The following is a 25,434-nucleotide window of genomic DNA, read 5'->3' as shown; positions in this document are numbered from 1 at the left end:
CCAGCAGAGTGCAGTAAATATATCAAATACTCTGAAAGAACCATTAATTTTTCCTGGTTTCTTTTTTTTTAATCATTCATATTTCTTGCAGGTGACATGAATTCTGTCCCCTACAATTCAATGTTTCTTTCATCAGTTAGCACTTCGGCAATGCGACCAACGTCACAGATCCTCAACGATGTGTGAAAACAGTCAAGAGGAATCACTGATATAGTAGGAAACCAATCTTTATTTAAAAAAGAAACATAAATATACCAACAGAGGTTAGAGGTGAAGGAAAGAAAGAAGACCTTTCAGGTAAAGAAATTGCATAATTCAGATCAACTTTCAAAAATATAAGTTCAACTGTTCTGAAAGAAGAAAAGTGAGTTCAAGAGCGCATACGCATGAGACTATTCTCACTAAAGACCTTGTGTGTGCCAGAGACACAACAGCCATGATGACATTACAGCTCATTTTGTTTCATTAATAAACAGTTTTTCTTCTAAATGATAACAGCTCACGTCAAACACATTCAGGTCATTTGTTAAAATAATGGAGACGTGAGTAACAGTAGTGAGTGTTAGTATTGGCTCTCATCAAAAACAAAAATAAAAAGCTTTCCGTCACTTCAAAGCATCCTCAGCCAGCAAGTAAGTACATAAAAATACTCAAATTCAATCTTGAACATGTAGAGAATGAATTTAATACTCGCGCAACGAGCACTGATCGGAAAAGAAAAGGCTAATGCTCTAATTCAAGAGTACAGTAAGATTCACCAAACTCAAAACGGCTCAGCATCACCATCACTAATGTCGTGAAGGACAAACTGCTAAACAGATGATTCAGAAAATGTGATTAGACACCAGAGGACTGAAATACTTTGTTTTACTACCATAATCAAAACTTTTAAGTGTCAGTTAACAGTCCAGCCAATACTGCTGATTGCACGTGAGGGACCAGTGCAATATGGGCACTTCTTCAAATCAGCACGAACATGAACAAGCACAAGGAGCAAAGTCTGGAGAGTTTTCAGGCCTGTCCTTAAGGTGCATCCAGCCTTTAAGTGTCTCTGCAGGATCCCCCGATCCAGTTCACAGGACACTGAAGATGAGAAATGATTTATGGAAAGAACCATCCAGGATTGTTATCGTTTCTGTTGCATGTGTTAAACTATATTTACACATCCGTGTTGAAGGGAGTGTGGGTGTTTCTCAGGAGATGGTGGAGAACTCTTTGAGCAGGACGTCCTGACTCAGCGTGTTCAGGGAGACGTTCTTCCTCACATTCAGGCTGATGGAGCGCACCTGGGGACACGCACATTTATTACAAGGCTTTATGTTTGTGTAAAACATCTCACTCCACTCACAACAACCTCTCTTCATCAGCTATGCCTCTGTGATTTCCTGCTGAGGTTTCAACACGTTAACGACAGCGACAAATTAATTTATGGCACTGACAATAAATACATCATCCATTCATTTTCTTCCACTTATCCAATTCAGGGCTGCGTGAGGTTGGAGCCTATCCCAGCTACGATAGGGTGAGAGGCAGGCTACACCAGTCTAACACACTTATGTACTGTGCAATTTAGATTCACCAATTAACCTAACCCCACTAACTATCTTCAATAATTGGGAGGATTTTGGTACCACTCCATGGAAGGTGTGTTCTGACCACCTGCATTTGCCAGATATTTTCACACAGACCTCAACTGCTGCACAAAACAGGCATAAACTTTTCTTTCCACCCAAGTCTAACATGGAGGATTATCAGAACTGCAGTCCTCTGAAGGCTTCGCAGTTTCCAATCCCAGAAGCGGTGCACTGGGCGAGGTGAAGCAGGAGCTGTAGTATGTTTGTTTTCCCTTTAGCATGCACAAGCTGTGCACCGTGAATCTGATCAGCAAGGTAGCACTAACAATGTTAAATTATACTGCAACATCCTGAGGAATCTGAGGGACGACATTCAGTGCACGCAGATCGCTTAGCCTCCTTTTGGTATTTCCCCAAAATGAAATTAGATCCAGTGTGTGTGTCGCAGAGGCTTGCAAGAGCACAGAATGAGGCATTCACAGAGCAATATAATAACTGTACTGGAAGTGGTCAAAAGGTACGCAAGAAGATACCTTGAAGAGGAGATTGGCCCTGTTTACATCAGGCAAGATGCTTAATTTTTTGATGGGAGTCCTGAAACTTTATAATTGCCTCTTGTCTAAAAAACAGAAATTAAAACCTCACTAATAGTGCGCTGAGCAATCACCCTCTACCTTCTAGCTGTTGTGTCAATGTGCACCTTTTCTGCTACTTCTGCCTCGTGTCTTGTACTTTCTCCATTAATTTTATAATGAAACAAGCTGGCAAGTAATGGTCTTCCTTAAAAAAAACACAGTAAAATCTGAGAAAATGTTTCTAACACTCCTGAGAGACAGATTTTTGATCATTCTGAGTGAAACGCTGCTTGAGTCAAACATTAGACTGGATGCACTTGAGAAAGAGTTCAAATGGAGTGTATAAAACCCTGAACACTCAAAACAAACCACCCTCCCTCTCTCTTACCAGCTCCTTGAAGAAAGCAGCCTCTTTGGGCTGCTCAGAGTATCTCTCAAACTGGTCCAGGCCATCCTGCAGTTTGAGGGTCAGTGTGTCATAGTTGGACCGTACCACCTCCAACACCTTACAAAAAGATCAGACAAACACAAAATGAAATTAAGTCTCATGTGATTCTCTCAACTGGTTTTTGCATTGTACAGCGAACACTGGGAATGGTTACAGAGCAGTCAAAAATTAATTAGTGTTAAATACTTTATTCCCACACTTTTATTTATGAGGGATCAAGTAGTGTTTCAGAGTTGCAACGTAACATTTGGTTCCTCTCCGACTTTTTCCAGCGATAATGTGCCTCACTGTAATGAACCGTTTCACGTGTCATTTAGAAAAATGAGGTTTTATTGACGGATTTCACTTAATTTAAGTTTTATTTCTTCTGTCCCACTTTCTCAGTGCTGTCCGCGCCTTCAGTTGGGACTCTAACAGGCTTATTCAACTGCAGCTGCTTAATTACTTTGTTGTTGAGCGGACTGTTAAGACTCACGGATTAAAAGCATTTTCACAATGAAAGTTTCAGGCTACGAATAATGCAGAATCGTCACTAGTGTGTATAAACTGTGGTTACGTATGCAGAGGAAAGAGTTGCCTCAGCTAATGTCCAGCTGAGATAAGAAGACTGGCTAAAATCAGAGGTAATTATACAGAGATTCTCCACACCTTTCAGCTGTGAAATAGCCACTAAGCAGACCTTTTTCATTTTTTTTTTATTAATGCTCCAGAAAGACTCCACACGGCATGAAAAATTCACAGCAAAGAACATGAGCTGCACTTTGTCATGCTTCTCAGAAAGGCTCCACAAACATGAACACTCATACATTAAACACCCATATGTTAACTTACATTTAGGTCTTATTTCATTTATACATAACATAATTCTCTTTTAGCCATGGCAGCTTATTTACTATCCAGCTGAATCAACATTTTTAGACTTATTAAAGGCTGAGACCTGAAGAGCGTTCTCTAATAAATCTACGACTCTGCTTGTGAATAAAAAGTGCTGTTGTTTTTACTTCAACCTCTGTTGGTACACTGATGAAAAATTCATACCCATATCTCTCTCTCGCTCCCTCCCTCTCCATCTCCCTCCTCTCTGTATGAAAAAGCGGTGGAAGGTTTGAATAGTCAACCAAACTAATGCAAAAAGAAAAAGTAAAGAAGAAAAAAACCAAAAGATATAACAAACTGTTCAGAAGCAAAAATGTTGATATAAAGTAAAGGAAAAAGGGGGAATTAAAGGAAAGTGTATGAGGTTGTTAGAAGGGGTTGTTGCTTGTGCAACTGTTTCAGTGTCTAAGCAGATACGATTGTGTGCACGCAGTTGTCACTGTCTTTATCTTGATGCATGGACTAAAAAGCAGGTTTTTAATGTGTTTTAACTCTAGTATTGTAGTCCAGTTTCGTACTTTGTGTGAGGAACAGAGCGTACAGCAGCTTGTTTCAATGCTGCGTGTCTCTGGAGGCCATCCGTCTTCTGGTGTCACTGTAGAGAGTGAAGTCGCTCCAGAGGGCTGGAGAGCAGGGGGTTTGTGTGTGTTGGTGTGTGTGTATGTGTGTTTAGGACAGTATGCCAAAAGACTGAGGGATCAAAATTCAAAGTTTCTTTCAGTTCACTGAAAAACAAAGAGCAAGGGACAGAAGCAGACAAGAGAAAAGTAAAGAGCTGACTCTATAGATGTCATGTGTTCCTGCTTTCTTTATCTCTGTTCTGCTGCATATATGTGAGTCACCGGCTGCATACAGCTACTGAAATGCTGCCCTGGCTGTGGCTGATCTTGTAATTTACAACCAGAGTAATTATTCAGCCGGCATAAACACACTAACCGAAATATTAATCCCAATAGTGACCATGTTCTTTCCTCCAGATTTGAGTTACAAATTGTAATTACTTTGTGCAGAGAAAGCACAATGGGCATTAATCTTAAAACATAAAAACACATAAAATTATATTAATGGCCTTTTATAATGTTTTAAACAGTATCCTGCAGAGGTCTGCACAATGTCGTTATGACAAAGCTGAGTCAGAAGGTTTGGACAGGTCTTGGCATCTTCAGCCTCTCACTGTCAGCGCGTGTTCATGTGTTCACACTGCTCTGCAGTTCATTCATTTACAACGCAGAAACGTGTTTTGGACAGCTGAGACGTGATGTGTTGTGCTTAAGCCAAGCCAGCCACATGTGTACAAAAGCAGTTAAAGCCTAAAATTAGGAGAAGACAAGTAAAAGGGGTTTTTTCCAGCGTTACTCTAAAGAAAATCATTTTTAAACATTTCCAGCTTTCCTCTATCTGTATCAATTTAACCGTAGTGGACAGCTGGAAATTGTCAGCTCTTAAAAACAATCAACTGACTTTTCAGGTCGACAGTCCACTACAGAGCTAACAAATACAGACAGACAACCAAACACAATCACATCCACACCTATGGTCAGCTGAGAATCACTGATCTGAAATGCCTATTTTATGGACTTTAAGAAAGGCAACCGTAGGGCTGTGTGATATGACCAAAATCTCATATCCCGATATAAGAATTCTATCGTCCGATAACGATATAAATCACAAAAATGTAACATTTTCTGTAAATTCTGTGAATCTCGGCCAGCTCGACTTGCGGGAAGTGTTTCCAGCTGCGCGTCATGTAGCTGGAGTCGAGTGTTTTAACCGATGCATGAAACTACACATTTTTAGACATAAGTTGTAACGGCCGCCGTTTTCTTTGTGAGTATTTATTACACGGCGTGCTGCGGGGAAAAGCCTGTTCTAACGCTTGAGTCTAAGGTTTATTTTTTAGCACCTGGCGGCTCCTTTTTACTTCTAATCCGCAAATAATCTGCTCTTTCACGTGATTCAGTTTATTTTGAAAAGTCTCAACAGGATCTTGAGCTTTATTTTGAAAGGTTTATGTGGAACATAAACAAGCGGACACGCGATGGTGTTACCGTCGTTGTTGCTAACGACAAAGCATAAAAACAGGTGCTTGTCCGTCTGTAGTGTGGTTATATTAAATATAAAAGAAAGAGAGAACTTTAAGAAATTAATATAGCCACTACAGTGACCATCAAAACGATGAAAAAATATTACCGTAAACAGTTTATTTTGCGACACCACGAAACAAACGATAGCGTAAAATGAAACGATAGTTTTTATATCGTTATCTCGTTATATCGAACAGCCCTAGGCAACCGCAGCTTCAACCCAATCTTTGCTGTTCAACCCTTGCATCTAACGAAAAGGCTGTTAATACCAAAGGTGAAAAATAACATAAAACCAGCCGCAGCTCATTGACACCTGAGTTACCTTCTGGCTTTCCTCTTTGTTGTGAATAAATCTAGTAGATAAAAGCAGAGAGGTAATTGGAGAGAATAATGACCAAATCCATCAATTCTTATCAAGTACAAAAAAAACCAAAGTTTTTTTCCTGCTGTTTTCCATCGCGAAAGACTTCACACGAGTCTTAAATGGAACTTATAGAGCTCATATCAGTTCAGCCTCCTTCCAGTCCCGGCTCACGTATTTCCAAAAATTACTGTTTCAAAAGTCGCCCAGCGCTTCTGCTTAATGACTCGATCCACACTCTGTTTGTGTTTGCAAACTATGTGGAAAAATTGTCATTATTTCTACAAGAGCAGCTGCAGACACCAGAGAAATGGCAACATTTGCTGTATTTTATGTACAATAAAATCTCAAATGAGAATAACTCAAGCCTGCCTTTCAGTGTAATGTTTCCCTGAATCTGCCATGATGAGTCTGAAGCTCAGCGATGTGTGTGATAACAACTGCTTTTCTGTGCGTCTCATCACCATAACCAATGTTTGAGTCATTCATTTCTGCCACACTGCTGTAACTACGTCTTGATGAATAGGCTTTTTTCCCCCCAAAACAAAACTCAGTGAGCTTTTCCTCAAACACTTCAGCCTAGTTCATTGTTTACTGAGAAATTCAGAAGATTTTCTTCTGAAAGAACAAGAGTGACATGTCACTGGAGTTCAGCCCAAATGGCCCCGAGACGATATGGAAGTTCATTTTTATTCACATGCAACTTTTAGTCAGGCAAAGTGTTTACCTGCTCTTCTGACAGCTGAGATATGTGGTTCACTGCAGCGTATGACTCAATCTTGGGGTTGAAGTGGTTGATTATGGCCCTGGAAGAAAAACGCAAAAAACTTTTTAAATAAGAAATGGGAGATAAAGGGGATATCCATGCGCATGTATGTGTATGTTTGTTGAATGACTTAATAATTCAACTTCTGTCTCTAACTGTTTTATCCACCTAATACTTTGTTACAGTACATAACTGAGCTGCTCTATAGCAAGTTTCTTATCCTGCAGATTAACTCCAACTTCATCATCATGCACTGCAGCTGCTGATCTTAGCCCTTGTCTGAAGCCTTGGCGAGTTCTGTGTAGCGCCACATAAACCAGTTCTCCACCTGCTACAGCAGCTGTGAGCTTGAGTGCCAGGTGGAGATCCAGAGCTGAAGGACTAAAGAGGCAGGACTAGCACAGCAGGCAGCAATTATGAGCTACAATCAAACAAATATTCCACACTTGTTCCACTGTCTGGGACATGGGGAAAAATAAATTAGATGGTTTAATGTGGAAGAATCTTTCTAAACTAATAGTACAAAAAGTTGAAACAGAGTCGTGACCCAAAACAAAGAAACAGTGCCAGTCTAAATGTACTATGACACTGGCCACACTGCAACCCGTCCGATGTTGTCCCAGATTAAAAATGACCAATGCAAAAGAGGTTCAAAGATGGGAGAAAACAAAATGTTTTGGATGATTTAAGAGGTAACTCCTGCCACAGTCTATCTGAGTTATGTCAAGAAAAGCATGTTTGTGTGATGCATCCTCCAGATTTTATCAAGGGCAGCTCAGAATGGAAATACATAGCAGAGGAAGAACAGCTGTGCCTCTTGGCCCCAGTTCAATAGATATAATCGGCATATAGGCTACAAGGATCAAACCTGATATCCTTGACAAGTTGTCTGAAATCTGCTGAAAGCAAGGATGTCCAAATACATTTGGCTATGATATGTGGAACAACATCTTATTTAGGTTCAAATAATAATTGATAATTAAATTATATTAAAGGTTTAAATATCTGAAATTTGTATTTTTTGACAAAACGTGTCTGTTAACAGAAAAGTCACCTCTGATACATGTCACTGTCTCCTTTATATTGTTTGGATACACCAGGGAATCAAATCTAAATTCAGAGGCAATCTTCTCCATCATTAGCATTTATTTCCGAGAAATAAACTGCTTTAAAGCTCAAGTATGAGTTGATGCACTAAGCACAGCTGAGAGATTGAATGGCTTATTTTGTACTGGCTTTGGCTGCGTCATATATCAAACAGATTATAGTGACAAACATGCAGAGGATTCTCGGCAGTGGTAATTCTGCTGTCATTTATGTATGGGAAGCCAGCCTATAGTGGAAAAAACAAACTGAGTAAAATGGGTTTGGTCCTTTCATTTAAGTTCATTATAAGACCATCTTCTGTGAATCTTTAGAATTCTGTCTTCGTGTATTTATTCATCCATTCTTTCAACATTTACTCCTGTTATACTCCCAGCCTTCACTTCAGCTCTTCTGATTGCCTTTTTACACAGGGATGCTGTTCTATCAGGAGCCCACTGCATTTGCTAAATCCTCTAGGACTATCCTGTTCATACGGCTGCCCTCTGGGGCCTTCGAGCCAGGGTGACCTCAGAGGATCATCTCCCCAGAGAAGATGGAGGAGGAAAGGGAGATTACAGGGAAAAGATTTGAGGAAGAGACCAAGTACAATATCTGTGTGAGGTTGGGGTGAAGGAGATAAAAGCTTAAAAATTTATAAAATAGAGGGGCCTAGGGGACTAAAAAAAGTCAGATGGTAGAGAACCCAAATTACGGCTCTGAAGACTTCGCTCACTTTCAGCTCCCTTCAATCCAGTATGACTCATTTCTCCTTCTTAGGATACAGAAATCAGAGTAAAGAGTGTGAGTGCGGGTGTGTGGCTGTGTGATTACCGAACATTGACAAGGGCATGTGTGACTTTACTGGCTGCCTCCTTCCACTGGCCTGTGTTAGTTGAAACTCTCAAAACTGGAAAGCAGAATGACAGAAATACACAAAAATCCTTTTTAGGATTAAGGCTGTATAAAGATGGCTGTGCGTATTAAATAGTTCAGGAATGCTTTAAAAGAAATAAATTAAAAACTCAAGCATGAGGTTACATACCCATGCAGTAGAGGTTGTCGAAGACCTGATGCATTCGTACGATTTCGTAGTACAGCTCGTCGTAGCTGTTGGAGGTGGGCAGGAATGTGTCGCCGTAAGTTATGAACATGTTGAACAGGTTTACTACCTGGATAAAGTGACACACACTAGGATTAGCTGAGCATTACATTTATAGAAAGTACCCAACAAGAGAAAAATAAACCAAAAAGAGGATTTATAAAGGGAAATTACATTTACACCACATCCGTTTGGTGCTTTTAATCTCCTTGGACAAACATAAAATTTGTTTAGATTCGTGGTTGAAGCGCCACTACTAGAATCTGTCTTCTTACTAACTCTCACACATACAGCATCTCTATTAAACCAATCCTCACTGTGGTTTGTGGTCTGGTCCTGTGCCTCCATGTGTTTTTTTTTAACAGTGTATGATTCTCACCAGCAAGGCCAGATGAAAGATGTTGTGCTTGGCCAGCAGTGTGGTCTCATTTGACAGCAGGAACTTCAGCAGGTTGATGAGAGCTAATGCAGAGGGAGACATGCTTGCATTAATGAAATACAGAGGAGTGTTGCTAATCGTCTAGCAGCACAGGCATATGGCAGCAGACTGCTTTCCTTAGTGTGCAGCTTTATTAAGGTAGATAATGGAATCACAGGAGGGGGGGTCTTTCAACACCAAATCTAGCCTCTTCACGGGCTTTTATTGAGGCAAACAATCCCACGAGAAGAACCAAAATGTGCACGCACAAAAAAAGCTCCAACACGAGTTGGCACAGCAACATGCTAAAAGAAGACAAACAATCGAATTCATTTTTCTCTCCAGTGTCATTTCATGGTACGCTATTATCTCCACCAGGAAAAGAGAGTCGGGGTTATTCAGGGAATTAAGCTGATTATTGGTCTGATTAGAGGAATCTGTATTCTAATGAGACACAGCGCGATGAGGCCATTACAAGCTGAAATGTTATCCTATTGTTTGTTGACCAGGCTGAAAACAAGGCCACGAGGATGGATTGTGCTTTCTTTAGAGACTCATTATCTGGTTTCAGTGATGCAGTACATTTACAAAACAACACTTTAGAAGAAAATTGTGTTTGTTTTGCAAAAGCAGGAACTATTTGCTCAGCTCGTGAGGTGATATATATTTAGCAAATCAAACATTTTAAATTAGTCATATGTTGTCTCTCAGGTCATTTAAACCTAGGTTAAAAGTAACCTGTTGAGCATTTACTTATTTTCTGGTATATACATCAACAGTCATGTGAAAAAGAACTTTTCACAGGACTCTAAGTAAATACACCCAATGATTCAATAGCTTGTAAACCCACCTTAAGCTGCAATAACTTCAAATTTAACTTCAAATTCATTTTCAGTTTGACTTTATCCATCTCTCAAATCACTGTGGAGCAATTTTGTTGTAGATTTGCTCCTTGCTTGAGATCATTGTCCCGTTTCATGAACCAAAATGTTTAACTGTTGGGCAGAAGTCCCTACATTTGACTCTAGAGTATGAATACTGTTTTATACAAAGGAGTTTATGGTTACTCAACAACCGCAAGGTGCCCAGGTCCTGTCCCTGCAAAACAAACCAATATCATCATCCCTCCACCACCATGCTGACAGTTGGTATGAGGTATTTGTGCTGACATGCTGTGGTGTTGCGAATTACGACCAAACATCCCCACTTTAATCTGTTCTCTCCAAAGAACATTGTTCCAGAAGTCTTAAAATCTTTGTTCAGATCCAACAGACGCCACGTCACCATTTCTCCTGGCAATCCCTCTGAATAATCCATATTTGCACAGTTTTTTCCAGCTGCACTGTCATGAACATTAACATGCTACATGCTGAGGCGTGTAGAGTCTCAGATGATCTTGGGTTAAATCTACTTGAACGTTCATTCGTGGAAAGACTGCGGTATTGTGTTAACACACCTGAATGCGCCATGCAAGCAAATACCTCAAACTTCTGCTGTTATAGAGGTGGTCATGCTTGCAAATGATCAACAATCAAGTGCATTTGATTAGCAGCACCTGGGTGCTACTTACCTTCTAAACTCTAAAAGCAGTAAGGGTGTACTTATCTACTATCTAAAACGTATCTACTTATTTCTGTGAAAAGGTCATAAATTGGAAATTGTTCTTCAGAGCTTTGAGGGACTGTGCTTTGAGCTAAATGGTATTATCAGCTCACTAATTCACAAAAACTGGGATGAAAATGGAAAAGCTGAGATTGACTCTAAAATACAAGGACACTGGGATTTAAATTATGAGATAACCTGTGATATATAAAAAAACAGCAGGCATTTCATTAAATTCACCTTATTTCACCCTGAGAAATAAATCCTATCTGAATGGGGCTTTTTTTCTGATAAACAGTACATAAGCGAGAAGATGAGGTATCATTACCTGACCAAAGCTCTCTCCAGGTGTAGTGTAATCTGATTCTACATTTCTTTTGGTAACAAAGGAGTTTGTGGATGATCTGCACACAGCGCCTGCACAGGAAATAAGACAAGAAACTCTGATTGAATCGATTTGATGATGGATGAGTCATAATGATATATGTGTAATTTAATGTGTTCTCACAGGTATAAATCCATGGGGAAATCCTTCATCATGTGAGTAACAATAAACTCCACCATCAGATCTGCACAAAAGATAACTATTAAAATGCATGACCTTTGATTGCATAATAATGAGGTTTAAAACTCAGAAGTTAGGCCTTACAGCTAACAGGTATCATTGCTGATTTGAATCCATAGTAAACAAGTGTTAAAACACTCTTCTTACCTAGAACAGCGCACACCAGCGGCCGTGACGGGATGTTCTTGTCCACTGCTTTTTTCCTGTGCCTCATAGGCTGAAAAATATAGAAATAGAAAAATATGTTAATATGCACAGATACTCTGTAATTTTAATAATTACAACTGTACAAGACAAGCCTACTTTGCAGTTTTGGAAACAGTTTTTACAGCTGTATGTTATTTATTGTTAAGTGACACAGAACAGATAATCAGCAGACACTAAATAACAGTCACAGTCAGAAACTGACAGCATCTGCACGGGTATGTAATCCTTCAAAGTACAACTTTTAAGAGAGTAACTTTATTTGCAACTCTATTCCTTCCATCTTAGTGTCGGAGTTCAGTCACTGCCTATCTCATGTTTTGCCAGATATCTCACTGGCCAGGTTGCTTTTGTGCTATATGTCAATTTCATTTAGCTGTTTTCACAAAGAGGATTTGTGGGAGGTACTCCAATTCTACTGTTTTGAACTGTCAGCAGTCCTCCTTCTGGTCTGGAGATCAGTGAGCAAGAGGGCCACACTAACCAGAATCTGTAGCAGTGGGCAATTTTTCCATGCACTGCTATTCTGAGCTCACAGAGGCTGCAGAGAAGAACAAGGTCTACAGCCGCCAGCTGAAGTCCAAAATGATGGAGTCTGAGTTTAGCTACAGAACGAGATTCACTCAAGAGCTGATTATATGTTTCAGTTGACAAAACTAAAACAGTTGATACCTCCAACCAACTGCAGACACCATATACCACACCCAGTGTCCACACTTGAAATGCTCCTATCTTTCTATCTAACTATCTTTGATGCACAAGAGGAAGCAATCAGATGGAGTAATATCAGGCGAGGGAAGACAAGTAGGGAGTTAAAAATATCTTAGTAGGGGGAAACGAACCAGCGCACATTTTTAAAGCGTACAATTCACTGTGCCACTGTGTAACATTTAGATTCATCTGTGCTGCAAGATGTTATAATAGAACATGCAGTAAAAAGTCTGATCCTAGGGAATGAATTCAGTTTTCAACCCCCGGGAACAATCAAAAGAGTGATGATCACGGCCTGGGTCACCATCCTGACCTGATGTGTCCCCTTAGAGTGAAACATCTTCCACTGACAGTGCAGGTTTATTACATTAACACTGGGCTATTCACAGAGACCATACAAATGACAAATGTCCACACCTGTCTAACGCAGATCCCAGTGTTGACCGTGCACTGTCACACAAAATCCTGACTCAGGAAAGTTACTTCTCACACCTGTTCATGGAAATGACCATGATGTACGCTAATCACGCATAACAGAAACAGGCTGGACTTTCGGATCGCACCTTGTAATTACTTCTATCCTCACTGAGTGTCACTCACACGGCCATGAACTCACCATTCGATGGAGACTGACTCTGAAGTTCATATTGTCATCATGAAGAAAGGCATCAGCATACTGGTCCTATCGTACAGGGAAGGATTAAAAACAAAGATGGTCAGGTTGATGGAGAATGTGGTCGGTGGCATTTGTTGCAGGACGGTAGGTTCTCATACCTCGGCTATGCAGGTGAGAATAATCAGGCACAGTCTGGCGCTGTTGAGTCGGTGCTCATCTTTGAAAACAATAACAGATAAAAGGACTAAACATAAACAACCCACAACATGATGACAGCTATAACAGTTTAATAATTTGGGGGGGCACTTTAGGACAAAGATGAAATTAAAATTACCAGAATGAATGATTATAAGAAGGTAGAGTAGCAGAGACCAAGAGAAAGAGGATTTAAATCTTTTTGTTACCTTTTGTATCCTGCATTACAATGGAAGCATACTTGAGGAAGGTGATGAGAAGGTTGCTGGTCTGCAGGTTGGGATCCAGAGGCAGTTCTGGGTTGCTCATCACTATAATGCAAATGTAGAAATGACAGTACAGATAAACATCATCACTAGGGTAAAAAAAAAAAAAAAAAAAACACACACAGTCAAACTAATTTCCTTGTTTTCAGATTTACTCTGAATCCAGAAAACAAAAGAGTTGCAAAAAAGAAATTTTGAAGTTAGTCCCAGTCTTTAAATTATGACTCTCCATGAAACCTGAGCCCATCTTAAAGCCACCATTAACAACAGCATGACACTGAAACAACAGCTGTCTTGATGCATGCTCAATCATCCAGGTAAGTTAATCCCAAAAGGTTGATTCTGTTCATCTGGACGTAGCTGTTTGACCTCACAGCCCAACTGTTCATTCAGTGGGTTGGTTTCAGTCATTGTGCAAATGTACTGTTTATATGGTATGGGAATCCTGCAGTCAGCTGAGACTGAAGAAATCACTTGGATGAGTGACAAAACGTTTCTCCCACTGAAATTGCTACGTCCAGATGAACAGACTCAGCCTTTTGGGATAAAACAGCAGCTAACTTGTTTGGGTAAACGGAGTGTTCATTCACGCACAAAAAGTAATGTGTTTTTGCCATTACTGTAGCTACTGTATTTAACTGTGCAGTCTAGACAAGCATTTTCATCCATTTAAAAATCTCTGCTCTCTGAAACATACAGCTTGACTCATGGTTAAATGATGAGCTGGTCATGTCCCTCCACCCCACAAAACCCTCCTGTGTTTCCTTCTTCCTCAGCACACAGCAGGCATACCACCAAAAAAAACAAAAAGATTTCACACCATCTATCGTGTGAGGCTCGACTGTAGAAGGAAATGCATATTCCTGACATGTGATTACAAGGCACATGTATGTTCCACACAAAAGACCTCAGGGCTGACGCTCTCTCAACTTTTCATGATGCACACTGCATGTGAAACTCTCATTTGTATTTGAAGCTGGAGGTTAATATTTTATATAGAAAATGGCTCTTGGGTTTGAAGTTATCCAGAGATAGAAACATGTACCTTTAACAGTTACAGCACATGTGTATGCCAAATGAGCTGCTTTTCAATGTGCCAGCATCAACATACACCATCCACAAAAGCTGAAGTGGGAGCTATGAACTCCTTTTCAAAGTGAGATTAGTAAGCAGCTGAAGTAGCATTAATAATTCACTTATTAAGGTGTAATAAATCGAGTGTGTATTAGGAACTCAATTCTATCAGGTAAAGAGCACAAACTGTATTTTTTATTTCTGCCTCTTTGCTTTTGAGTGTTTAAAAGCAAACGTGAACAAAAGCTGCCAGATTCAAAGGGAGTGTTTAAAAATGCATATTAAAAGTTACGATTAAATGGACGCAAAGAAGCAGAGACCATTAACGCTCCACAGCTTTAGAGACCTTTGCAGTGCTCTCGGCCTATTCAGGTGCTTTGAAGGGTCATTTTTTGTTATATCAAAGAAGACAAGGTTACAGTTTTTTAGGTTAAAAAACCGAATCCTGTAACTGAGTCTATTCAATCAATTTTCAACCTCCAGACAATGCCTTTAAAACGGTCTGTTGACTGACTACTGCGGTCAACAAATATTCTTTCTAGAAACTTTAAAATGTGCTCCCAAACAGTGATATAAAGCCAGTGAGAGTTGCCCTCCGAAACCAATGATTAATGCCCCTGACATCATGTAAGCTTTTCTGGGTCTACACGTGTCTGAATCAAAATATTAAGTGTACGGCTTACTGTCAAGGGAGGGCGGCGTTGTGCCAAGTGGCGTCGTAGGGGTGGTTGGAGTAGTGGTGGTAGGTGTGGCGGCAATGTCGATCTCGGGATGGCTCTGTGGAAAGACATGACACACATAAAAACACCTCATTAACAGTGATTAACCTTGCCTAGAGTCTCATAATGTAAAGAAAAGCTGAGTCAGTGAGAAAACAAGAAGAGTAGTAGAGACAGATTACGTTTAGGAGAGTGAAACATCTACAGAACGATGCACTAATCATTCACCTAATCTCTTCATTTACCCTGAAATATGCAAATAAGCACAACACTGCAAAAAAGCAACACATTTGTGAGCTGGTCCTGAGGCTGCCATCTTATCCTTATTTAGGTCGTTAGCTCAAACGCTTTACTCTTATCAAGTCATTTATACTAAAAGAGCAAAACACATTAAATTGCAAGCAACTCCAATCTTTTCACTTCCGAAGCCTTTATATATGACAAATGCATGTAATTAACTCCCATAGTTAGTATTTTCTCTCTATAGTCTTTTTTTTTCTCTCTTCTGTTTCACTCACAACACATGGCTGTCCTTCCCCGGGCCTGGTTCTTTCAAAGGTCTCCTCATGATAAGACAGTTTTTCCTGTGCCCACTTATACATAAAAAGTGATGCCTGTTTCCGCTTCTACTCTTAACCACTGGTCTGCGCATCGGTCGTTATTGGCAAATCATCTCACAGATACCATGTGTAGCAGAAGATTTAAGATTAAAAAGATTTCAACCTCGAGAGGAGGTAAATGATAAGGTTTGCTAAAGATTAAATCATAAAACTCAAAGTTTTCTGAATTCTCATTGCAGTCTGAGAACCTCAGGAACTTTTGGACCTGAGGACCTTTGCTTAGCGTGAGGACCACCTGTAATATCTCTTTAAATTAAATCATAAATGAAGACAAGGTAGTTTCTTACCAACTTTCTGTGAGTTACAGTGCAGGCCAAAAGGCATCAACACACAAAATTACAGAAAAACTAAGGGGTGGAATAACTTTTACTTGACCTCTAACATCCAAAGGCTGTGAGCATAGAAGAACACAAAAAAGTGTTGTATGTTACCTGTGCCAAGACAGTGATGAAGTTGCGGTTGAGATGCACAGCCTCATAGAGTGCCAGCAGAATCGCCTCATTTGTCCTTGAAATGAAAGTTAAGTTAGAGAGAACACTTTTTTTATTGGATAAATATCCAAATTTTACAAAATAGTGGACTGAGCGTTCCAGCCTTTGATCCAGTCAAGCTCAAGGAACAACTGGAAAAGCACTCTGCTGCTCAAAGTTTCTTAACAACGGCTTCACGCATCAGCAGGTCACTTTTTTAATTTTCTGTGTCATTAACTACTGCACAATGTTTGAACAGAATAATAAATCATTTCCCAAATTCCCTCGTAATGCATTGTCCATTTTTATGTTGATAGAAATTGGGACATTAGTCATGTAAAACAACAGTGAGTATACTGATTATGAACACAAGTATTTGACTGCAGTTTTAAACATATTAAGTTAGTTGGCCTGAGCCAAACTGTCTGTACTAAACAATGCAACAGTTTTTATCTTCTACTTTCTTCAAAAACATCATACCATATAAAAGTTATATTGTCTACTGCTATATATTTTTCCCCGTCAGTCTAGACTAAATAACTCACAGTGAAAAAGTGATTATATACCAAGCCAAGAAGTCCAATAAACTTCCTACAACATCTGCTGTAAAGCTGTAGTGAGGAATAGACCAGAAGAAGCGTACAAATGATTTATAAACCCACAAGCACAGCAAGAAATGCAATGCAAGAAATCTGAAACAAAACTTTTCCTTCAGTTCAGCATTAACTCAAAACTCAAACTAAATAGTAAAGTAAAAAAGGTGTAAGAAAAACCCCGACCCCTAACCCTAACGGAGAGATCAGAGAACCTCCTGAAGGAGGACAAAGCATCAGGCCTTGGTGGTAAACTAGCAAGACTGAAGTGACTGAGAGAATTATACAGCAGCTGACTATATATATCAGACTGATCTCAACACTCAGTTTCACAATGTTTTTCTACTTTTAGATCGGTATGATGTCACAGAGAGCGTGTATACCTACTATGGACATCTTAAGCACACATCTATGTCTGCGAGCCCAGAAGCCCCACCCACCTGTTGTAAAAATGTTCTGTTTGCAAGGGGCATCCAATGAGAACGAAGATGGCTTGGAATGGAACTTATTTCAGAGACAGCATTAACTGAAATGCTAAACTAAAGTCCAGTATAATACAAAGACTTTAAGTCTTGCAAGGTTCTAATATGGAACTGAAAATGAGCAACAAAGCAAGAGCAAACATCTGTATGCAATGATGGGCGTAGCTGCGGGAAGTTTATTGTTTTTTTTGTTGATGAGTGAGTATAGGGGTGGGATTTAATAAGTTTTCTTCGTCCCACTCCTTTTTCAGGCAATTTTTGTTTTTTGTTTTGTGCATTTTATGTTCAATATAGGTATTTGTTGTGCCTGAAAATGAACAAATAAATGAATGAATGAATGAATGAATGAATGAATGAATGAATGAATGAAACAAATCGTCTAATCTGATGACACAAGCACTATTTCAGAGGAGCACTCGGTCTACTCATCACCTGAAAAATGGATGCAAATGGAGCAAAAGCAAAATTATAGTACCTTTGTCTAAGTGGTTTAGACAAAGGCCACAATCAAATGCTCCTGTGTTATTATGGCTTACTGGATGTGGACTGATGGGCAAAAATAGTGATTTAATTCCATGCAAGTCCATGCATCTAAATGATGAAATAACATGGCGAGATATCTAAAATTCTACCAGATAAATCTTGTTTTTATTAATGAAACTGAGGTTCTGACAAATGGACTTAAAGATATTAAAAACTATATGTAACACATTGTAAATATAACAGTAAATACTGGGTTAAACTTATTAATATCTGAGTGTCTTCCTTCTGTTTATAGTATTTCAGCCAACCTGTTCATTCGTACTCTAATTCTGTCCTGTTACTTTTAACTTGAGTATAAAGAACAATGAATCTGTCTGATGTAGGAAGTGAAACAGCTTTGCACTTACTGTACGGAGAGCTTCTCATCAGCATCTGCTATAAACATGCTGCCCACCATACTAGTGAGGGTAGAGAAGAAGCCACCCTGGTTCTCCTCCTCTTTGTCTTTGTACTGCCTAAAAAGAGAAAAAGACCAGATGGACAGAAAGTAGAAAGAACAAAAAAAGAGGAGTGAATGACAAATTAATGAAAGGCAGGTAAGCCACAAAAGAGAGCAATAAAAACAGCCATGCCTAACCTAACACACATTTACCTAACACCTCCTTTTGCTCTCTGCAGTTTATTATCTACGGGCAATCAGTTTATACACAAAAACAATGAAGTGCATTGAGCCACCATCCATCATTTTGATGTGTCTGTCTATGCACGCAGACAAACAAGACCTCCTTCACACACAGCATTTTAATATCTGAACCTTTCCTCATCCAAAAAACATTACAGACTCCCAAAGAAAGCTGTCAGATATAAATAACTAAAGCTATGAAGGCCTGTTTTCTTTTAAGGAGAATAGAAATAGAACATTTGCAGGATACATCAAACTAAACTGATGGTACCAACACTCTCAGCACACTATGTACTGCATCATTAAAAACACCTTTTTGACAGATGGAAGTTTTAAATCGCACCTGTTATATTCTGTCAGAGCTTGGTGGACAACCATACCCATTCCCTGGAAAAGAAAAACATTCAAGGTGTCAGTGAAAGCTTTGATTATCTGTCTGATGTAAAGACCACCTACATCAGGCTGGCTATTTATTATTCTGCAATTACAACAGCTAGTGACAGCATACTTACATCTAGTGTTGGTTCATCATCCACAATGGAGAGCTTTACAATGTATGGATTCACAGACTATAACAGAAAAGGAAAAGTAAATACTTTATTATTAAAGACCATGAAAGACCATTCTTTATTTATTATAACTTACTAACTCAAGAGCCTCCTACCCAGTATATACACTAACAACCTGCAACATTTAACTGGTCAGGCTAAGCAATGCAATGTTCAGAAATGCAAATAAAAATACATCATCCTTTTTGAAGGTTATTTTTCTTTCTAGAGGGTGAAAATATGGCGTCAAGAAGGGCTTTGGTACAAAAAATAATGTTTTTAAACTCTATACCAAGTGCAGAAAATGGATGCTGGAATATTATTCTTTTTGTCCCCGATGCACCCAAGATGGCATCCCAGTAAGACTACAAATAGAAACAGTCAGCCGGTAAAGTCACCCTGATGATGCATGAAGACACTGTTTTACCCCTCATCCACATTGGCTTAACTAATTAGAGTGTGGCACCATTAATATTCTGGAAACATGATTTAAAACGCCCGAGTTATTTTCTTCCTCTTAGTTATTTTTACCTATTATTCTCTACTGTTGCGGTGTTTAGAGACTAATAATTGCCTTTAACATATCTTCTCATTTTTAGACTTTACAGCAGAAGATACATATCAGTTTCCAGAAGGAGATTCGTCGGAGAACAGGAGGTTGATCTTTGCTTTTGGATACACAACCCGGTTCAGTCTCACATGGGTCTTATACTGGAGTTCATGACTATTGTAGAAAAAGCTTTATATGAAGAAACGCTAGCACAGTCAAAAGTCAGCATATGCACATCAAACAGACCTCATATTTTCTATAGTTCACCAGGAGAGCCAGAAGCACCACAGCATCATAACCATGCTGCCCTCTGCTGGATGCATCTGACAGAATCTGAGCAGGAAACAAACAGAGAGCAAAGATGAATAGACCAGAGCTGAGAGACAATTTCAAAATATAACTGAAAATCACAGAATTATATTTTCTATTCAAATGATTTACCTGAAGAATGGCTTCAAAGATGCTATTGATCATCACATATTCTAGTATAGTGTTCTGGCTAATATTGTCTGTTACCTGTAACACAATATTTCAACAGCTGTAACATTTTGTGTAACAGCAGAACAAGCATATCAAATGATAATTATCATACATGCTCCATCTCACCGTCACCAAACACAGCAACAGTTTGAGGCAAAGGCTCTTGAGACTCTCTGAGCTGTCTCCACAGAGAAGGCTGTCCAGTCTCTCCATCAGGTCCTGCAGGAGACACAAACAAAAGGAAGTGTATGAATGAGTAAAAAAAAAGCAACAACTCAACCCATCTTTCCCTTTACATCTTTATTTACTAATCGACTTCACTCAATTTCATTTCTATTTCTATTTCTATTTTCTATTTCTTTCTATTTTGGTTTAGAGTCTAACATACCTTCATCCTTTGCTCAGCCTTATCAAACCCCATGAGCATGTTGATAATATCAAACCCGGACGCCGACTTGTTCTTCTGGTGGACCCCTCGGAAAAGTGCACAGAGAGTCTGGAAGTAAAGGAGGACACATGGGCTGCTTAACACATGTTTCATGAATCGGCACGTCTGTAAAGCACCCCACATCATTTTGCATTGGTAATTTTTAAATGTTATGCAGATTTTCGAAGATTTACAGCAAGGGGAGATGCCTCAAAGGTGTGGAACATCAGGTAAATATGTACTATATATTTGAGTTTTGATAGACAGAAGTCATACTACACGGTAATGACTCTGCTGTGTTGTGACAGATCTATGGGCTTTTTGAGTGTGCTGTTTGGATTTTGGATTTTTTTTCCATGCTTGATGGTGTTTATGGTGAACTCTGCTATTGCTCCCTTTTCTGTTTAACCCAGCTTTTCAACCAATCAGCATTCAACTGCTACATAATGTCAGTGCCACCAGGCTACACTGTGTTGTTTTTTGAAGGGCACTGCAGGTGGGTACTTCTGCATTGGTTGCATACTTAAACTTCACTCTGAATAGAAAAAGACCTAAAAAGCAATACTGAAGCAGGTCCATAAATCCTGCATGAGACAACAACAGTCATGGGATGATATTGTCGCTGTTACTGCATCAAGGAGAAAAATAGTTTTAGTATGTTTCATTATTTAACAGGGTTAAGCTTTAATACTGTAGTTATTATAAACTGCAATCATAACACCTCTATGCATATCAACACACTCATTATAGAATGCCATTAACCTAAATATTTTTTATTTTTTAAAAACCACAACACACATTTCCACATTTTTGTGAAATGATATTATAAAATAAAAATATGGAGTCAAGCTAACATAATTTATCAGTCAAAAGAAGCTAACAGCCTGATCAACATACTTAGATTGCTCCTAATGTGATGATTATATACACAATGTGCACGCAGTTGAAAATCCAGGTGACAGTTACCTGCAGGGCATTGACCACTTTGATCTGGTGCTCCTCTCCCAGAGCCTGAACGCAGTGGTGAAACAGAGAGTTGATGTTGTCTTGAATGCGCTGGACGTCCTCCCCATCCACACTCTCCAACTTTGACTCCAGGTACTCTAGGTTCACCTGCGGGTAAAAAAGATAAAAGTGTTGAGTGAAAGGCAAGGAGAATTAAACGTTAAGGGTGCATAAGTCATATAAAAGATTCACTTCAAAATCTCAGACTACTCTCCTGTTAAAAAAGCAATAGCCTAACCATTCATAGTAGAGAAGTATCACAATAAATGCAAATTATACTGCCTGGCAATCTTCAAAAGTCCTTATCTCTGCAGTATTTGGTTGCAGTGTATTTGATTTGAGCATCAGTACTTCCTCTTTTCTAAAGTATGCATTCTTTAAACTATGTGCATCACATCACTGCTGCAGCTTCACATAACCACAGAGTGCACTGTGAGAGATTTCCTGTTATGCAGCACACTTCTTTCTCCTTACCTTCATAAGAAACAGCTCATCCCAGAAACGAGGGTTATTTTTTGCTGGGTCTTCTTTCTAAATCAAGCAGAAATGACATTGTTAGCACTTGAACATAATGCATTTCTCAAAACTCTCAACATCGACATTGTTTGACTTTCTATGATACTCACTGCAAAAATCTCATCATACATGAGGACCACCTTCTCTTTCAAGGGCTTTTTAGAGGATGACGTCCTCCTCAGCAGCCCTGCCTTCTTCTCCACCTGAGACATGATTAAGTCTGAGAAGATAACCACAGTTAAAAGACATATATATTTAATGCGTATTTGTCTTCTTTTTTCAGCTGCTCCCTTTAGAGCAGATTATCTGCTTCCATCTCTCTGTATTCCTAGCTTTTTCCTTCGTCAAACCAACTCTTTGCATGTCCTCCTTCACTACATCCACGAATTGTCCCTGTGTTCTTCCTTTTTCCCCACCTGGTAGGTCCATAATCAGCATCCTTTGTACAATGTATCCAGCCAGCACTCTCCCTTTACCAGTCATAGTTCCAACATTTAAATTCCTCACCTCCACACTCCTGTCATTCCTTCTTTCTCGCTGTACTGAATATGCCTTCCCCCCTCTCCAGCACACAGTTTTTACCTGTACCCTGCTGGTCAACAGCACCAGAGGTAGTTCTTGTTAACCCAGACTCCCCGACCAATCCAATATGGAAATCTCATCCTTCAAAATCTGTATGTTTGATTTGGTAAAGGATTTTATGCCAGATGTCCTCTGTGACCAAACTTAGGACTGGCCCTAGGAGTGCACTGGCTTGTGGAGCCACAATCGTCAATTGATTATTATAAAAACAAGGCTATTAATATTCTGTATTGTTTGAATAAAAGAAACAGATAATAGTCTGACCTGTTTTTCAAGATTTCGTGCCTTTGTCCCACACCCTTTTTATAATGAACAGGTTATGAATGTAAGTATACAGTTTTTATTTAAGAAGTTATTTTCCCATAATCAGACCGAGTAATACGTTTAAAATGAACGTGCATTATCAGTTTGCATTGCCAACATCTTATGGGCTTGCATCAATTGATTATCTGAGTATCATATATCATATTGACATTTGCTCACACTGATCAGTATTAAGCCAACTGGACGTTGAAGTACTAGCTTGTCAGCTAACATTAGCTTGCTAACCACTGCCACCTAACTTGGTGGGATCAAGCAGTAAACAACAAACGGCAACACATCATGTAGCATGCACTGTTGTCCAGCAGACATCCGAAAAGCACTTTAGCGGTTAGGTCATTAAATGTTAATCTAATAAAATGCCCAGATTCCTCCCAGCTGAAGCTAACGCTACGTAGCTTAATATTTGTCACACAAAGATATTAACAACGATTTGGCTGTCAGCTGATATCTGAAAGGGATTATTAGCAACGTTACTGTGTTGTTTAGATTGGTGGCTGTCGTCTGTTCTTACCTCTATTAAAGTTTTAAAACCTATGCTGCTATTGCAGTTCATGAATTCTTGTAACAACAGTATCTGCTAGCATACAGTCAGTATCTGCTAGCATACGGCTGTCGACACTCCTGCTTATCTGCAGGGTCCTAGCGCTACACTTATTGCAACATGTTTACGCCATAGGGCAGCTTTTCCGGGCAAAGGAGACACAGTGAACATTTTGACAATTTAACAGTGCTGACACTGTCAAACACTGATACTACAGAACGTGTCTGTATGAATGAATGAGGAAAATATAGACACCAGACATATGGATGCTGATATTCACGCAAATGCATGAGCTCATATATTTGTCCTTTTCTATTTTTACTTTTGAAACTTTTACCCCTGAGTGACAAAGAGAATGATTAAAATTAAATATTTACTATCTGTGTACAAACTGTCCTACCCGTTAACTCATTATAATTTAATATAAGACTGGGACTCTGGAGAATAACTCATTGTAAAATGGGAATAACTGAGAGGGTCACATCTCTGCAAGATTATCAACCCACCGGATCCGATTCAAAAATATGCAGCAGAAAGGACAGATGTTTAGCAATTACGAAAAAAACTGGAGCATGTTGTGGTTCACAGAAAAGGTTTTGTTGCACATATAAGTGAAGCACAATCAAGTCAAATAGCAGTACAGACCTATTTCACTGGAGATTCATTCAGATAATACCGTCTTTATTTGTGAGGACATTGCTGGCCACGTTCGGATGGTGGCTCCCAGATACAGGCCTACTTAGATATGACTGGTTTATTCCTGTCGACATGGTAGACAGCTAAAAGTCAATTTTTTGCTTGTGTTTTGTTTTGTTTCATTTTTGAAGTGGTGACAATGTTAATTAAACAAAGAGTCTAAACGTTATTTTTATATTTTCTGTAGTTATAGCCAGTGCACCTTTACTACACAGCCCCTTCTAGGTGATGTTGATCCCACATCAACCTGGGAAAACAACTATTTGCTTTAATATATCACACAATTTTAGCCAAAGATTCTAAATTACAAAACAAATAAAGTGTTAAAATGATTACAGTACTTTTTATGATGCGACAGATTTGTGTATTCTATTAACACTTAGATGTTTGTGACGATTTATTAAATTCTGTTAAAACTGTGTTTATAAAGACGTTGAGTGAGGTAATAATACACTTCCAGAAAACAGCAAAGCTCATACGTGAAATGGTCACCTGACCTCTTTTCTGGCAGTCATGTTGCTTTTAAACAAGGCAGGAAAAGCAGCAAAACTACATAATCAAACACCCTTTTTTCAGACGATGAAAAGATCATTTTATAAGTCTGTTCCAGTTAATATCAAATTAGTGATAGGAAATTTTAGGTCCATAGAAAATTGAAAGTTTCACTAAGCATTTAAGAGTATCAATGTGTCCAAGCCCCTGATGAGTAAATGTAAAAAATAATTGACACAGCAAATAAATGTTTAAGAGTTTTCTGGCATATTTTCACATATCTCAAAGGTTCAGAGAGAAGAGCATACAGTCTGAAGGGTTAAGGCTTGTCTTAAAGTATGTAACTTTATTGTTTGCCCAGCTCATTTCAGCTTGTGGCCTTCATTACAGTCCAACTATTAAGCTCTTCTTTATACCACAAAGATTGCTTGCGGTAGCAGAAATAAACATTTACCCACCTCTGACTGTAATTTATTTTCAGTACATTAAAATCCTGGAGCTTAATTTCACATCTTAGTTTTATTTCTGTAAAAGTTACAGTCTTTTAATGGCTTTTCAGCAGCAGTTTTCTGTCATATTTATGTGACTGCTTCCTATGGAGTTGTGTGGAAATTATGCAGTGAGTTGAGATGAATGAACTCCCTTTTAACTACTTCATACTGCACGTTCATTTTGTCTGTATCTGTGAATTAGAGCAAGTGCTT

The 25,434-nt window shown here is 39.0% G+C and overlaps 1 protein-coding gene across 2 annotated transcripts; it reads right to left on the bottom strand.

Annotated features, from left to right (window-relative positions):
- Nucleotides 1-211: 211 nt before the first annotated feature.
- Nucleotides 212-23,664, bottom strand: armh3 (armadillo like helical domain containing 3). 2 transcript variants are annotated; one of them, XM_004538982.5, is made up of 26 exons: nt 23,513-23,664; nt 22,206-22,315; nt 22,054-22,110; nt 21,541-21,687; nt 20,536-20,643; nt 20,274-20,366; nt 20,109-20,183; nt 19,914-20,000; nt 19,082-19,138; nt 18,913-18,956; nt 18,295-18,402; nt 16,291-16,366; nt 15,204-15,297; nt 13,390-13,491; nt 13,144-13,202; nt 12,986-13,051; nt 11,602-11,671; nt 11,398-11,458; nt 11,218-11,306; nt 9,249-9,331; nt 8,813-8,939; nt 8,602-8,677; nt 6,646-6,724; nt 2,538-2,654; nt 1,163-1,286; nt 212-1,083 (listed from the first exon to the last, which is right to left on the bottom strand). In XM_004538982.5, exons 2-25 carry the CDS (start codon nt 22,305-22,307, stop codon nt 1,194-1,196), a joined length of 2,070 nt encoding a protein of 689 aa, XP_004539039.1. In that variant the 5' UTR covers nt 22,308-22,315; nt 23,513-23,664; the 3' UTR covers nt 212-1,083; nt 1,163-1,193. The 2 variants fall into 2 exon arrangements, with proteins under 2 accessions (XP_004539039.1, XP_004539038.1); XM_004538981.5 differs by having other exon boundaries at nt 212-1,286.
- Nucleotides 23,665-25,434: the final 1,770 nt, after the last annotated feature.

Source organism: Maylandia zebra, linkage group LG6 (genome assembly GCF_041146795.1).
Source record: "Maylandia zebra isolate NMK-2024a linkage group LG6, Mzebra_GT3a, whole genome shotgun sequence".
Lineage (NCBI taxonomy): Eukaryota > Metazoa > Chordata > Actinopteri > Cichliformes > Cichlidae > Maylandia > Maylandia zebra.
The sequence above is the reverse complement of the archived record's forward strand: the minus strand, read 5'-3'. Positions and strand labels throughout refer to the sequence as shown.